At 36.8% G+C, this 16,342-nt stretch overlaps 2 protein-coding genes across 2 annotated transcripts; one reads left to right on the top strand and one right to left on the bottom strand.

The window, feature by feature from the left end:
* Positions 1–4,241: 4,241 nt before the first annotated feature.
* On the top strand, positions 4,242–8,208 carry LOC121777495 (probable glycosyltransferase At5g03795). Its single transcript, XM_042174768.1, has 6 exons — positions 4,242–4,611; positions 4,705–5,028; positions 5,695–5,981; positions 6,346–6,578; positions 7,451–7,608; positions 7,756–8,208. Exons 1-6 carry the CDS (start codon positions 4,417–4,419, stop codon positions 7,855–7,857), a joined length of 1,299 nt encoding a protein of 432 aa, XP_042030702.1. The 5' UTR covers positions 4,242–4,416; the 3' UTR covers positions 7,858–8,208.
* A 1,041-nt stretch (positions 8,209–9,249) lies between these two features.
* On the bottom strand, positions 9,250–13,896 carry LOC121777360 (putative cyclin-dependent serine/threonine-protein kinase DDB_G0272797/DDB_G0274007). The gene is made up of 6 exons (XM_042174598.1): positions 13,580–13,896; positions 13,098–13,204; positions 10,658–11,442; positions 10,309–10,447; positions 9,642–10,039; positions 9,250–9,561 (listed from the first exon to the last, which is right to left on the bottom strand). Exons 1-6 carry the CDS (start codon positions 13,851–13,853, stop codon positions 9,441–9,443), a joined length of 1,824 nt encoding a protein of 607 aa, XP_042030532.1. The 5' UTR covers positions 13,854–13,896; the 3' UTR covers positions 9,250–9,440.
* Between the last annotated feature and the right edge of the window lie 2,446 nt (positions 13,897–16,342).

Consider the following 16,342-nt stretch of genomic DNA (forward strand, 5'->3'; position numbering starts at 1 on the left):
ATTTTGAGCATTGTATTAATAAGCAGGATCGGGTAGAAACGGTTAGAAATTGGAAGGCAAGCATCCTGACTAAAAAGGCCACCCTGGTCGGCGTCTTTAGTGTAAAACGCCTACGACGATGGTGTCTTTATAAAAAACGCCAACTTAGATGGCGTTTTATACTTACATGTTTCGTTCGAGATTGTAGCCGACTAAATACACCCATTCTGTATTGACTCGCCAGCCCCGTTGGCGTTTTATGAAAGACGCCCACCAGATTGGCGTTTTAGTGAAAAAACGCCATCCCGTTTGGCGTCTTTTTGAAAAACGCCAATGACCTAGGCGTGTTAAACTTTGATGTTTCGTTCGAGATTGTAGCCGACGAAATACACCCATTCTGTATTGACTCGCCAGCCCCGTTGGCGTTTTATGAAAGACGCCCACCAGATTGGCGTTTTAGTGAAACAACGCCATCTCGTTTGGCGTCTTTTTGAAAAACGCCAATGACGTAGGCGTTTTATACTTTGATGTTTCGTTCGAGATTGTAGCCGACGACTGGCGTTTCAATACAGCCACAATTTCCTCATTTTCTTTCATAACGCATAACCTACCCTGCAAAGCCACCATCACAATACAATACGCTATGTAACAAAGCCACCATACATACATAAGTCCACACAAAATACCACAAGTCCAAATAGTAATCAATACATAAGTCCAAATAGTAATCAATACATAAGTCTAAACAATCAAGAAGTCGGGCAGCTGCGCCTGTCGTGACCAGGTTGACGGCATTGTTTGCAACGGCGTTGGGCTCGTGGCTGGTAAGCTTCACGGACATCCATCTGATTAGGAATCCTAGTTGTATGGTATCGACCTCGACTTCGAGGCATTAACTGTGTTCGTGAACACTGCAAAGTCCATTCAGGCACGTCCCAATAATCTGAGTGTCTAAGTGGATTGAACACCTCAGAATATTGGTATACCCAAACACTTGTGTGGTATACGGGATTAACAAGCGATATCATGTTGTCGTTTCTAAACCGCGCAACTGCCACTGCATGTGAACACGGAAGTCTCCACATCTGCCACTTTTGACATTTGCAGTTCGACTCCAAATACAACACCTTCCACTTGTTACCACTATTTTCCCCCAATTCGACGTCTTGTTCGAACCACATAAATCCCTCGAATTGAGCTTGGTGCTCTCACATTATGTAACTGACCTTTTGCATCATTTTTGCACACCTTTTCATGCGCCCATGGGGTAAGTTGTGTCGCACACTGTCTTGATGCAATTGCCCGCTCATTGAACCATTATATTGTCCTCCAAAATGTCATATCAATGCAAGCTTTGATTGGGAGTTCTCTTGCGCCTCTCAACACATTGTTGTAATATTCCACCATATTAGTAGTCATCTCAGCCCATCTCTTGTGTTTGTCGTACACTAAATTCCATTTTTCTTTATTTACGGTATCAAGGTACTGCAAAGCCTCGTTGTTGACGTCTCGAAGTAAACGATGTATTTTCTTAAACTTACGCTTTTTGGTATCAACACCCATTTTCCAAACCAATTTTTTAACCATGATACCTTTGTGATTCTGCAGAACATTCTTTCTAACATGTACCAAGCAAAACCTGTGATGACCTTTAGGTTCTTCTTTCCATATGAGAGAATTCATTGCATCTATGATTCTCACATGCCTATCAGATATTACACATATTTCATGCTTTGCTACATGAAGTCTAATGCGTTCCATAAACCAATTTCAACTTTCTTTGGTTTCTTCATCAACAATGGCATATGCAACAGGCAAACATTTCTTATTAGCTTCAAATCCAATGGCAATAGGAATTTTACCTCGACATCGTCCACGTAGATGAGTTCCATCAACTATTAAAACTGGTTTGCATAGTTGAAAAGCCTCCACCACTGGTCCAAAAGCTCAAAATACGTACTTGAATACCTTGTTCATACCGTGGCTTAATCTGTAATCATGCAGTCATTCGACAATTGTACCAGGATTTTGTTTTTGCATTTCATTCAAATAAGCCGGTAAAACTTTGAATGACCACTCCCATCCATCATATACAAGCTCAATAGCTGTCCTCCGAGCATACCATGCTTTTTTGTAACTAATTTTCACATGAAATCTATTTTCAATATTCGCCACAATAGCTTTTACCTTGTAGGTAGGATCGTTTACTATCTGATATCGAACACTCAATGATATCATGAACGACGAAAGATTAGCGTACCCATTATAATTACGATCCCCCATACAAGTATGAGCAATGCTAAACACTCTAATTTGCCAGTGTTCATCATGCTTTCTCAATGTTGCTCGACACTCCCACAAACATTTCGGTAATGACTTATCTTTCTGATTTCCTTGTGGCCACTTACAAACTGCATGCCATCTCTTTCCTTTACTTTCAACAACTGTATATTGTCAGATTTTTTCCAAATGCCAAAAAGTCACAGTTGTCTTCAATTCCAACTTCGTTCTAAATTTTGTATGCAAACCGACATTGCTAGGATTTTTTTCACTCCAATAATGCACACTCGGATCAGCAGGCTCAAAGTTCTTTGGATCAAAACTATCATACGTACCTGGTAAGGTGCAACAATAGTTCATTCCACGTTGTGGGAACTGTGGAACTACTCTTCCTCCAACTGTTCTTCCTCCAACTGATGTTTCTCCAACCATTGTTTCTTCAACTGATGTTTCTCCAACTGGAATGGATGGTCTTGAATCAACAATTTGTTCATCATCAGACGGATCACCATCTGAGTCTGTACTAACACTGTTTACATCTTCAGAATCATAAGGTGATTGTGGATCAAGAAAGTCAGCTTTATCAGGACCTATAATGTCATCAACACATGACAACTGTCACTGTCCCCTAAACGCACGCCTCCAACATCAACATCTTGTGTTGCAGCGAAACTTAGTTCTTGGGCTCTCGTAGACGTACCAACATCATAACTTATGACATGATGACTTATTTGTTGAGTAATTGCCGAATACTCAATAAATAATTCAATTTTACCTCCTGTAGCCATAAACATTAGTGGCATGCAAACTTCTTCTAGTAGAGTACCTAAAAACGAGACTCTGGATCCAACGCAAATAGTATGTTTCCATATTATTTGAACTTTGTTTTCAAATATGCTTATCCCCATCTTTTCACAAATTATTTCCACAAGCTTATCATAGAAAACACTTTCATCCAACAAAATGAATCCTTTTGAAAAAGGAGGATCATATGAAATAACTTCTCCGGGAATTATCTTTCCATCCCAATATAAATTGACACACCACGTCATACTATCTGCAATAATATAAAACACAAATAAATATTATTATTTTTACATTTATCATTACGTAGAGTAGGCCAAAAATTGGTCAAAAATTAGATATTAATTACATCAAATATATACTATCATAACAATCCATCAAATATTGATAAAAATTAGATATACTTGAATATATAATATCATAACAATCTATCAAATATTTCTATTAATTACACTATAATATATACTATCATAAAAATTTATCAAATATTGGTCAAAATTTAGATATACTAACCGAATAAGAAGACTAATGTTTGGAAGAATGAGCCAAAATCGAAATCTTCACCCTCAAATCGCCGATTGTGTCGACCCCAGCAAGGGTTTCCTTAAGGTTTTTCGCATTTGGGGAGAGTTTTCGCAATTGGGGAGGGAAAGTGATTAGGGTTCGCGTTTTTGGGAGAAATGTTGCTGATATCTGGTTCAACGCTAACACGCCCACCTGGATGGCGTTTTTAACATAAAAACGACTACGTTGATGGCGTTTTTAAACTAAACACGCGATGACGTTTTAAACAAGAAGAAAACGCCAACGTTGACGGCGTTTTTAAACAAACACGCCAACCTAGTTGGCGAGTTTAAATAAGTACCGTATTTTTTTAAATTTACAAATTAAATGTAAAACGCCATCATGGTTGGCGTTTTCACTTAATAAAACGCCAGCTCGGTTGGCGTTTTTCCCATATATAAAATAATTAACAAAGTGAGTACATTTTTATTTTTGTTATCGTAGTAGTAGACTTCCCAAAGATCTGATTTCTCATTATTATTAGTCCCTAATGAATTTTATTAGTCATTTAATATTTTTTTACATTTTAAAATAAGGTACTGTAATTGCAAATTTGGTATTCATATTTACCGTATTTCATTAAAATAAATTGGGTTTCTGGATTGAAGTATTACTGTCGATCTAAGTAGATATGTTATCGAATTCGAAGGGATACAAAATACTTCTCCGATCACTCTTGGCTCCGGCCACACTCAGCCACTGTCTCTTTAAAGCTCGCGCGTTTAGCTTTAGAAGATAATAAATCTACGGTACTAAACGCCACAGACCACCTCCGCCTCCGCCTCCGGAATGTCGGCGGCTAAATTCCAGCAGCAACCTTCCTCCGCCGCTGTCTGCACGCTCCGGCGCTCTCTCCTCACTGTCGCTATTGTAACGCTCGTTTCATTCACTTACCTCTCCCTCAAATCGCTGCACTCACCATCTCTCCTATCCTCCCCCACTACTACCTCTATCGCCCGCTCCGTACAACCTTCCCTGCCTGAGGTACTACTCTTTCCATCTCTGTGTTTATGCAATTCCTGGAATTCACTGTTTTTACGGGTTGATTCGATCGATTTCGTCGTTTTCTGCTTTTAGGATGTTGATTATGGCGAAGGCGATAGTGCGGAGAAAAGTGTGGTTGTGGAAAGAGAGGGGAATGAGAGTGACGAAGCCGATGTATACCATTTGCCGAAGGTGTTTAGGTTGAACTACGAGGAGATGTTGAAGAGATTTAAGGTGTACGTGTACTCCGATGGGGATCCGAAGACCTATTACCAGACGCCGCGGAAGCTGACTGGTAAATATGCGAGCGAGGGATATTTTTTTCAGAATCTTAGGGATAGTAAATTTGTGACGGATGATCCAGATCGGGCGGATTTGTTCTTCATCCCGATCTCTTGCCATAAGATGAGAGGAAAGGTATGCCGACATTCGTTAATTTTGATCCGGAATTCGGTTGCTTTTAATGCTTGTAAATCGGAAACTGGATATATAATTGAGTCTATTGAATGTTTTCTTCAGTAGATGCTGTGTATCTTTTTTGCTAAAAGCAGATCATTCAGCTGCTTCAGATGTTGAATTTCCTACTGCATTGATGTATCTTCACTCTGATGGTGTTCTATTTCAAGAGCTATCAGTTTATCTTATCTTGCCTTGTTTCTTAATTCATTTGTTTTCCTTTTGTAAGAAATTGTTTATCCAGTTGCCTCCTGAATAAACTGATATTGTTCCTTCTTTTGAATTGTTCTTCAGCATGCTTAATGATCTTGTTATTTGAGTGTGATAGTGTGTGACATGGTTAAACACCTATCTCGTTCCACTTTAATTGTCTGCTTATCACCATGGGCTTTTCATTGCTATAAAAGCATAGGGCTAATGTGTATTTTACCAGCTCTGCTATTGCCATTATTTGTTATCTATAGAGACTCAGGCTCATGTGAAGAAGGGGTAAAGCTTATGTCCAATTGCTTACCATGTGGTTTGAGTTATTAGGGATGGTTAATTTGAATAGTTTTGCTTGCATCCTTCTTGTATTCTCTACCTGCAATACTTTAAATTTATGTATCTTTTTAAAATAACATGCAGGGTATCTCATATGAGAACATGACTGTAATTGTCCGGGACTATGTGGAAGGATTGATGTCCAAGTACCCATACTGGAATAGAACACTAGGTGCAGATCATTTCTTTGTTACTTGTCATGATGTTGGTGTGAGGGCCACTGAAGGACTCCCAAACCTTATAAAGAACTCGATTCGTGTTGTTTGCTCTCCTAGCTATGATGTTGGGTTTATACCACACAAAGATGTTGCACTCCCTCAAGTTCTTCAGCCCTTTGCCCTTCCTGCTGGAGGAAATGATATAGAAAATAGGTACTTACTTTCAAAGTCTGGACCTCTTTATTCTTCCTCACTTTACCTTTTGATTATTTGCTGCGGTGCTTCTTTCTTAAGGTGCTTGTTGTTGTCTATCTAAACTTGTCCACTTTACCATGTATAAAATATTTTTTTCAATCTGCTTTTGAGGGTAATAGTATTGACAGAAAATATTGTAAGAAATTTGCTACTAACCTCCTTGGCTGTAGCCTATAAGTGAAATGAGAATGTTTCATGCCTTGAAACCCCATGAGCAAGAAAATAATAAAGGGGACTTTTTTTCTGAAACTGCTGTCTGGATGAAATCTGGATTTTCTGTTTGTAAACTTTTGACTGCTAAATTAATCATCATATGTTGCAGGACGACACTTGGTTTCTGGGCAGGGCATAGGAATTCCAAGATTCGTGTCATACTGGCACGGGTATGGGAAAATGAAACTGAACTTGACATTTCCAACAACAGAATTAACAGGGCCACTGGGCATCTTGTATATCAAAAGAGATTTTACAGAACAAAATTCTGCATTTGCCCTGGTGGCTCTCAGGTCAATAGTGCCCGTATAGCAGACTCTATACATTACGGATGCATACCTGGTGAGAACTTATCCTTTCTAATCTCACCAATTCATATCCAATAATAATAAGTTTAAGTGGTGGTCTGATCTTGATATGCCAATTGCTAAACCCTCGCTAAGGCAGAGGCAATAATCCTTCTCGTGACAAATGGGATCATGCATAGAGGGGATCATGCATAGAGAAAGTCACTAAAGCTGCTATACTTTCCAGTTTGGTCTTGGTATATAAGATTAGAATGTAGCCGTGCTAAAAAAATGGAGATCTAACTATAGAAATGGATATGTAGTAATCTACTGTCAGAAAAGGAGTACGACTCGTACAAAAAATACTTATGCCAAAAAAGAAAAATGAAGAATTTCAGTAACCAGTGTTATCAATCTCGTATGGCGGCTTATGGCGGTTCGCCTAAAAACCGCCACAGGGATATGGCGTATTAGTATGATGGCGGATATGGCGGTCAATAATTAAATAAATAAAATAATACTTATTATTTATACATAATTCAAAAATTGGAAAATAACAAAAATATAACATCTAAAACTCTTAAAACAATTAATAAAGCATAAAATACAGCTCTAACATCCATGTTTCTTGCATAATGCCCCATTCCTAAATGCAGTACACACGCAATGTTGTCAAATGGCGGTGCTATGGCAGCGCCATGTTGCTATGGCATTTCCACCATAGAACGCCATGCCATAGAGCCATGGCGTCGCCATATCCGCTATTTGATAACATTGTCGGTAACAATATTTAAAGAATACTAAGCATGTGATTTTTTTGGGGTGTATAATGATGCTTTCATTTTTATTAAGCATGAAATATATATTTGTGATTATCCAATGTCCTTCATAACTCTGGTTTGATCAACTGTGGATTGTTCTGTGCAGTGATACTCTCTAATTACTACGACTTGCCTTTCAATGACATATTAAATTGGCATAAATTTGCGGTGGTACTAAAGGAGAAAGATGTCTATCAGCTTAAGCAAATCCTGAAGAATATAACACAAGAAGAGTTTGCCAGACTGCACAACAATTTGGTCAAGGTATGGTTCGATTCTCCACTGTAGCAACTCACGACTTTACAATTCAAATAGTCTGTCTTCACCTCCCCTATTCTGCACAATTCGGGTTTGCACCTTGGAGTGTAGAGCATCTGACCGTGTTAATTCTTTATGATGCTCCGTTGTCAGGTCCAAAAGCACTTCCATTGGAACTCGCCTGCTGTCAGCCACGACGCCTTTCATATGATCATGTATGAGCTATGGTTGCGACATCATGTTGTCAAGTACTAAAGTCCAGATCGCTCAACTCCAGCTCAACACATGGCTAGCTTTCGCTGGCTGTGAATATGAAAAACTTGTATATTACTACCGAGTTGCAATTTGTTCATTCGTTTGTGACAATTTATCAAAAATGTTTTGGATCTGCAGATTGAAAAAAGAGGAATTGGGTACGTTTTTGTATCGATACTAAAAATTTAGGTGGGATAGGGGTGCCTAGTACACATGCAGATTCTTCCCATTTATTATCTGGAAAATACAGTATGGGTTTATTTTTGTAGATCTTTATGAGATAATGATAGTTGAAGTTGATGTACTTTATGTATTTAAAAGACTCAAATGCAAGAATTTTGGTTGATTGAATTTCAGTTCTGTGGCCTTTTTGGAGTGTACTAGTTTGACAGTTGATGTGTGTCATTTAGTACTAACTATCTTAAAATGAGAACTTGAGAATTTATCAATTGATAGCACAAAATATATTAAGCTGCAACTGTATGATTTTATGCCACTAGCTGATATGTTTTGTGATTTCAACAATAACTTTTCAACTCAGTTGAACCACTCTCATATTTCGTATACATAAAGTTCAATCGTGATTTCAAATAAGTGTGGTTATAAAAGATAACTTTCCATGACTAAAGCCTATTTTTGCCCTAAATGTAAGACATTTTATGATTTTGATTGCTTCTAGTCCTTAACATTATGGATAATATACTAGTATTATTTTTTATTTGAAAAGTGATGATGCTACTTAAACACTAGACTAAAGTCTATTTTTGGTCCTAAATATATTTGAACATTTTAGATTTTTCGTTCTAAACATATGATGACACGAACATGGTGCGATTTTGGTCGAGAACATTACATTTGTTAACCTCGAGTCCTAAACATTGTGAAGTTCATTCGCGAATCTAAACCAAATTTTGACAGATATCGACGGTGAAGGGTGGCCATCCATGTATCTAGAAATGGAGATTAAAATTCACTTCTTTCTTTTCCACTCATGGAGTATTATAAAACCACTAGTCCTGAAACTGAGCCATTGTTCATGTCTTGCATAATCAAATTTCAATGGTCTTATTCAATATTTGATGCCAAGAAGAAAATGTGTATTCTTTGTATCTTGATATCTTTTCTTGGATTTTTGATTATTTGATACATATTCTTTATAGCTTCTTCTCAGTAATGTCTACTCCCTACTAGAAGAGGTGAAGGTAATCTATAATACTCACAAAAACGCAACCATTTTCTGCCGCTAAACTGATTTCTTTTTCTTTTCTTTTTCACACGAATAAAGATTCTTCATTAACTAAAATGAAAAATGGAAACAAGAGATAAATTTTCCAACTTTGTATCAAAAGATAGAGAACTCTACTTAAAATATAAACACGGATAAACTGAGAATGGCCATGTGTAATGCTAAGCAAGATTGGATTCTCTATATGATTCCTATGTTGAATTAGTAGTGCTACAAAGACAAAGCATAAACAATCTAGATTACACACAAAAAGAGTATTCTTCTACAACTGGGTTCAGAAGATAGGACCAATGAGTATTTATCTAATTCACCTACTCAAAGATGCGCATTTACATCACTACTTACGAGGAGAGAGTAGCTTATTTTCCTCTGAATCATGCTTCGCGGAAGAATCCCCGCCCATCAGCTCCTGGAAACCTTCAACTTTTACAGGTGGAGCCCTTGACATTGACATGGTCCTGCATACGAGAAAATAGGCATAAGATCCAAATAGCAATGGCATCCCTAAATGACATGGAGATGAGGAAGAAATAGTTACGGTGAATGAATTTGTGGGATTTGGAGAGAAGTCATAGGCCTAAAGGCATTGTTGTTGGCTTGAGCGTGAAAAGAAGATATTGCAGCTAGTTGTTGCTGCCGCAGCTGGGGTTGTCTGGGATTCATCGATGTGAAGGTATTTGTATCCAGTGAAAAATCGGATGGAGCTTCCATCTTCACTTGCACTAGAGGCCTATCCTTGTCGATACTCATGTTCATATTCATGCCAGGACGAGGTGTTGACTGTTGCTGCTGTTGCTGTAACTGTTGTTGTTGTTGTAGCTGTTGGTGATGTTGTTGCCGTCTCCTCATCCTTTCCCACTGTTGCTGCTGCTGCTGGAATGCCAGATATTGAGGATTATTCATCTGCTGCATCTGGGGATTCATTTGCCTAAGCATCTGTGATGTGACCAGAGTAGATCGATTAGAATGCAAGTAACAAATATTGTTAACAGCCAAAAGTTTGAAAATAAAATGGTGACATGACCTGAGAAAGTTTATAGTTCAGGTTAGTTTTATTCCAACCTGATTGACTATTAATCAATCATTTTCTGACATGTGCTAGTTTTCCTCGTAAATATGTGAACCAAACATGACACTTGCTGACAGACAAAAGCGAAAGGAAGGCTTAACAGTGGCTATCAAGCAAGGTAAAGAAAAATCCATACCTGCTGAGACTGCTGAACGGAAGGCTGCTGCTGCTGCTGCGGTAGATTCTGTCCCTGGATGCTCAGCCCTTGCTGCTGAGTTTGCGGAGCAACACTCTTCGAGTTATCCTTCATAAGTTCCACAAGGGTCCTAAGGTTACTGGAAATAAAAAGGGCAGAAGGTTAATGCTTATGGCAGTTGTTTGGTAACTGTACACTGATAATAAGAACATAAGTATATTAGTTAAAGTCGATGATCAGCATCAGATACAATATACAACTACTGAGATAGTATGTATTTAAAAAACAAAATGGCAAACAACAAATTCAATTTATATTCAACAATACTGAATCGTACTATATCACTAACCTATATCCTGCAGTTTGAAGGAACATCTTTAGTAATTCAGTGGCTGAACACTGTTTCCTATAACTATCCGCAAGGAGCTTCAAGGTGCGCCCTAATTTATTGATATGACTACTCAAAAGTTGTGCAATAACTTCTAAGGAGGTGTCTGAAGAAGATTCGAACCCCACATTGTGTAGCAATCGCACTACCACTTTCTGTGAAATCCGTGATGCTTGTTCTTGACTAAGAAGCTTCCTGCTCCCTTGAGAACCATTCTTTCCCCAACCTTGTCCTTGTTCCATGCTGAGGTACTCAGGTCGGATACCAAGTCTCTCGATCATAATAGGGCTCATCACTGGGCTCTTCGTCATGGTCTGAGGTAAGTTGTCTAAAACCCCATTGAAAGGAACTTTCTGATTATTCTCAAGTCTCCTTGTTTTAAGGACTGCACTATCGGGAACACAATTAAAAATGGACATTGTTTCAGGGAACAAGGGAGCATCATCAGCCGGACTGCCATCAACCATTACCGGGTTTGATCGCAAGCTTGATATATTGTCCACAAAGGCTACTCTCCTTCTCTTGTGATTCTCAATCAAACTAAGATAAGTAGACATCTGCTCAGGTGTCCGTTTTTCAGAATCTCTATCCCCAAACATCAATGTATAAGATTTGGTTGCCCTATATTTCTCAAAAAACTGATTGTACCATGTTTCCGGTAGTTCTTCCAGACTAAGTCTTTGTGATACAGCATCAACGTCTGGTTCACTAAATCTTGATCCAATGCCAGATGCTTTTGAGCGCCCCTGTACAGTGAGTGCCATACTAATGTTAATATATTATACAGCATAAATAACAATGAGAAAGAACATTATGACATGTCTGCATGTTCATGGATTTACAGATCAATAAGATACACAACTAACAAAGCCAGATCATAAATTAAATATCCAGATACTAAGATGGTTGTATAGCATGAGATATTGGACATTTGATTGAAAGAAATTTTTATTACTTCTTGTCCTTCATATTTTTTTCTTTAAAAGCTGGGGATATAGTGGAGGGAGCATATTACCTGGCCTGGCCTCACAATGGAAACTAAAACCGAATTCTAGTTTTCCTTATGAAAGATGGCTAGATTTAACATCTAGAAGAATGAAAGGCATTCTACATGAACCCGATATAAAATAACACTCCCTTCAGATGGAGGTAACATATCATTACTGGATTTTATTAAGACAAAATGGCAGTACAGCTGAAATGAACACTCTAATTGCAGTACAGCTGTACAACACACTCGGAGTGCAGCTGCAAAATTTAAATAAGGCATACACAGATATGAGGGAGATGTGTGCTGAGAGAGGGACATTGATACTTTAGGAATCTACAAATTAGGCTACATGCATATTTTCTCTGATTAGTAAACAGCATATCTGCCTGGAAAAAGCACAATGATAATGGCGTAAAATGTGATCATATTGTTGGGTTTAAGTTTAACATCTTAAACACCTTGAATATTTCGTATTTTCTGAGGTATATAGCCAATGTCGGACACCTAACATTCTGGACAAATGACAATAACCAAGCAGAAAAATGATCGGCAACCGACAAAGAATGATGTGGAGGAAAGATCAATAAATTGATCTCAAAACTAAGTAACTAACACAAAATTCCAGTGGTCCTTATGAGAGATGGATAGGTTTAACATCAAGAAGAAAAGAAAGACATTCTACATGTACCAGATATAAAATAAGTAAATAACCATCAATCCAGATGGAGGTAACATATCATTACCAGATTCTATGACGACAAAATGGTAGTGCAGCCGAAATTGAACACTCTAACTGCAGTACTGCACACTCAGAGTGCAGCTGCAATTTAAAGAAGACATGTGCAAATTGCATGACATATATGAGGGAGATGTGTGCTGAGCTAGAGAGAGAGATTTTGATACTCATAAGAAACTACAAATTAAGCTACATGCATTTTTTTCTTATTAGTAAACAGCATATCTGCCTCCGAAAACGACAATGATAACGACATGAAATGTTATCAAATTGTTGGGGTTTTCGTCTTAAACATCTTGAATAGTGAAAATACATCTTTTCTGAAGTATATAGTCAATGTAGGACACCTAACATTCTGGATAAACTACAATAACCAAGCACAAAAATGATCGGCAACCAACAAAGACTTGGAGGAATAACTCATTACAGAAGGGTTTAGTGATGAGTGGGAATGGTGATTAAATTCAATTCAAGGTAATCTAGCTAAGTTTCTCACAAGCAAATGCTCTTTCTAGTTCTCTCTATTAGAAATTTACATTGCATCCGTTTCTTCCCTCTTCAATCTATTATACCCACAAAAAGACATGATAATGCCGAAAAACATAATTAGATAAAACAATAGAAGACATTCCAAAGCAAAGCGAGCGGGCTATTAAAAATAAAAACTTAAATACCTTTGATGATGTAGTACTCGAAGCAGCAACGCCTGGGTGACGTTGGTCCACATCTTGCGCACCATTTTCCAAAGTAAAATACACATCATCACCGTGCAGCTCCAGATCTTGACCAATTTATCATGTAAATTTTATCAAAAACACAGAAAAGAAAAAAATACTAGTACTAACATCATAAACTGGAAATAACAGAAACAATTGCTGCAAGCATAGACCTTGTAATTAATGTGGATGAATAAGGCAAGACTTCAATTGAATTTCCACAACAGTAAGAAAGCGAATTAAAAATTGGAGTTCAAACTTATGACATCAATAAACAGATTTCAAGCAAAATTATATAGCAGCAGCCAGAAAACAAACAAGCACTCGTAATTGACAGCCAAAAACCTAATCACCTAACGAGACCTGAACTTCTTCGTTTCAAACCGAGCTAAAAAATTGGGGAAAACACAAAGTTATAGCTAATGGTAACTTCGACTGACAATTAGGATTGAGCTTGGAGAGAGCGGTAGGCTGCGCGAACAGAGAAACGGATGCCTTATCGAACAGAAGAGCGCGAGCTCGGAGCTCGAGCGAGATCTGAGGCCTAGACTTGGAGTCGTCGGGAAGCATAAAGGAGTCCCAGGCTGCCGGCGACGAGAGGAAGGGAATGAAGGAGGAGTAGAGTGCGTCACCGAGCCACGACCGCCAAATACCCTGGCTCTCCAGCTTGCGCGCCAGCTCGTAGCCTCGCCCGTCCTCGCCCAACAACGCCATTTCTACTTTAAATTTTGCTCTGCGATCTCTGCTGCTTTCACTTGAGTTTTGCGGATGACTTAAATATTTATTTTTCTAATCAAAACTACCTGATTCTAATTGGGCCAAAACTGGCCCATTATATCTTATCCGGTTTACCATGATAACAAAATTGGGCCTACTATGACCCATTATTATCTAATTGACCCATTTATGGAAAATTTGTAGTAACAAAAATTAAGATATGCAATCATACAGTAGGAGGAGTAGTATCTATCTTATCAATTATAAAAACAAAAGGCTATTATTAACAATTGCTATTATAAGTATAAGTGAGCACACAATAAAGATATAAATGGGGAGAATTATTGGATTGGTTGAGGTAGAAGCACTTTAGTGTGATAAATGCTCCAATATAGATGCACTTTAGTGTGATAAATGCTTGATTACTGAATATTTTGCACTATAAATCTTAGTGCAGATCGATGTCACTCACACAGCCTTTCTATACTTCTATAACATTAACTATTTGAATTACACGTTTGGGTTTTTATTTATTATAAGTATGTATAATTTGGCCACACCCCCCTAACCAACCCAAAATCAATTTGCTTAAGTAATAATTAATTGTCTGACTACATCACATTAATATTTGTCTACTTCTCAATTTTTTGGTGGTCCACCTTTTGAGTTCGGACTACCAAATCCAATTAGCAATTTTTTTCACGATTACTTTTTTTTTTCTTTTTTGGTGGCTTGTATCCAAACTCATAATCGTGATCTTTTTTTTCTAATTTGTTATTAAATAAGTCATTTTTATGTCGCAGGATTTATAATAAAACTTTTAAATTTTAATCAAATTTTAAATTCATTCTGAATTTTCTTTATTTCAAAATCAGAGAGCAACAACAATAATGACAAGAAGATACAAGGATTGAAACAAGTTTATCCGAATGTTGCTAGTAATTTTTTAGCTTTTCTTTTCTTTTCTCGACGCAAAATGAAGTGATTTTTTAAGGGCAAAATAAGAGGATGGCTTTAATAGAAAAATAACCAATTCGTTACTTAAATACTTTATCCATTCTAAAAAAAGTCTCACTGTATTTTGCTATTTTGTTTTATTCCATAAAATTAATTTATACTAGTAGTATTTATTTTTTTTAAAAAAATCACCATAAGTTACATTAGTAAATATCATGACGTGGGTCTCGCCATTTACTATACTAACTAAACTACTATTTTGTGATGATCTTTTATGTTATATTAATTTTGTATTAAAACATGTATTATTCCCAAACCTCTACAAACAAAAATGAGAAATGTCTACCCCTTTGAGTAGGACATGTGGAGTTTGTAAAAAAAGGGTAAACATACTTCTCTAACTGTATTGACATTAGTGACTGGTGAGGTTGGTGGATTCATCAATTATGGATTTCGTACACATTAAACCTAGTGATATTTTTATATTCTCTTTCTTTCTTTCTTTCTTTCTTTTTGTTTCCTTAATTTTGGATTGCTCGAGCAATTGATTTAGTTCAACCACTATACCTTCAAGTCTTGTTCCTCTGACTCCTGAGTAAAAAAATATCTCAAATCAATATCAATAATCAAATTGCTCGACATTTTATTTAAATTTGATGGCGAAAATAAGTATGTATAACAAACAATTAAGTTGAATTTACTTTTTGTGTGGAGGATTTTAAGTTCCATGTGAAAAGGTTAATCTGGAAAACTCACTTATGTTAGATTTAATTTCTTATTAAAGTTTCATGCTTGTTTTAAAATCACAACCTGATGTAAGCTTTAATGGATTTTTTTGAAACTAATGCTTTTTCTAAAGAACAGTTTAGGCTAAGAATTTTGTAAATATATTGAGATTTTTTATGTTCTGAAATAGTATGGGGGATGCATGATTACATTAAAATTAATATCAAAATAAAAATTTCGAATTATGGATTATCCGTCATATGCATAAATTTGTTGCTATATTTCCAAAAATATTGCAGTTAATTTAATTAAATTAATATCCAATTCATAATTTAATATAACACCTTCCCAATTATTCTTGCTAAATTTTTTTGAATATTGCATAAGTAATAAACTATCAAATTTCTTAACATATGGAAAAGCAAAAATATCACATAAGAGAGCAAAGGGAGAATTTGAAATTCTCCATCTTTAACTATTTAATTTGGGATATTGGCACCTAATATGATGGAGCTATCAAAAAGTTGGGTTTTTCCCACGAACTTTGAAATTGGCAGATAATATCACGAACTTTACCCTAAGCTTGTTATTTCCCACCAAAGAAAAAAATTCATGCTATATTTATAGATTGAAGAACAAATTTGGAGTGTAAGCTTCAAGAAAAACTATTCTCAAAGATTGAAAAACTTGAAGCTCTCGAAGTTATTGCCGATAAATTACGAAAAAACCTATAACATGATATTATTTGCCGGATTTTTTCATTGGTGGGAAATAACAAACTCTAGGTAAAGTTCGTGATATTA

This window comes from Salvia splendens, chromosome 18 (assembly GCF_004379255.2).
Source record: "Salvia splendens isolate huo1 chromosome 18, SspV2, whole genome shotgun sequence".
Classification (NCBI taxonomy): domain Eukaryota; kingdom Viridiplantae; phylum Streptophyta; class Magnoliopsida; order Lamiales; family Lamiaceae; genus Salvia; species Salvia splendens.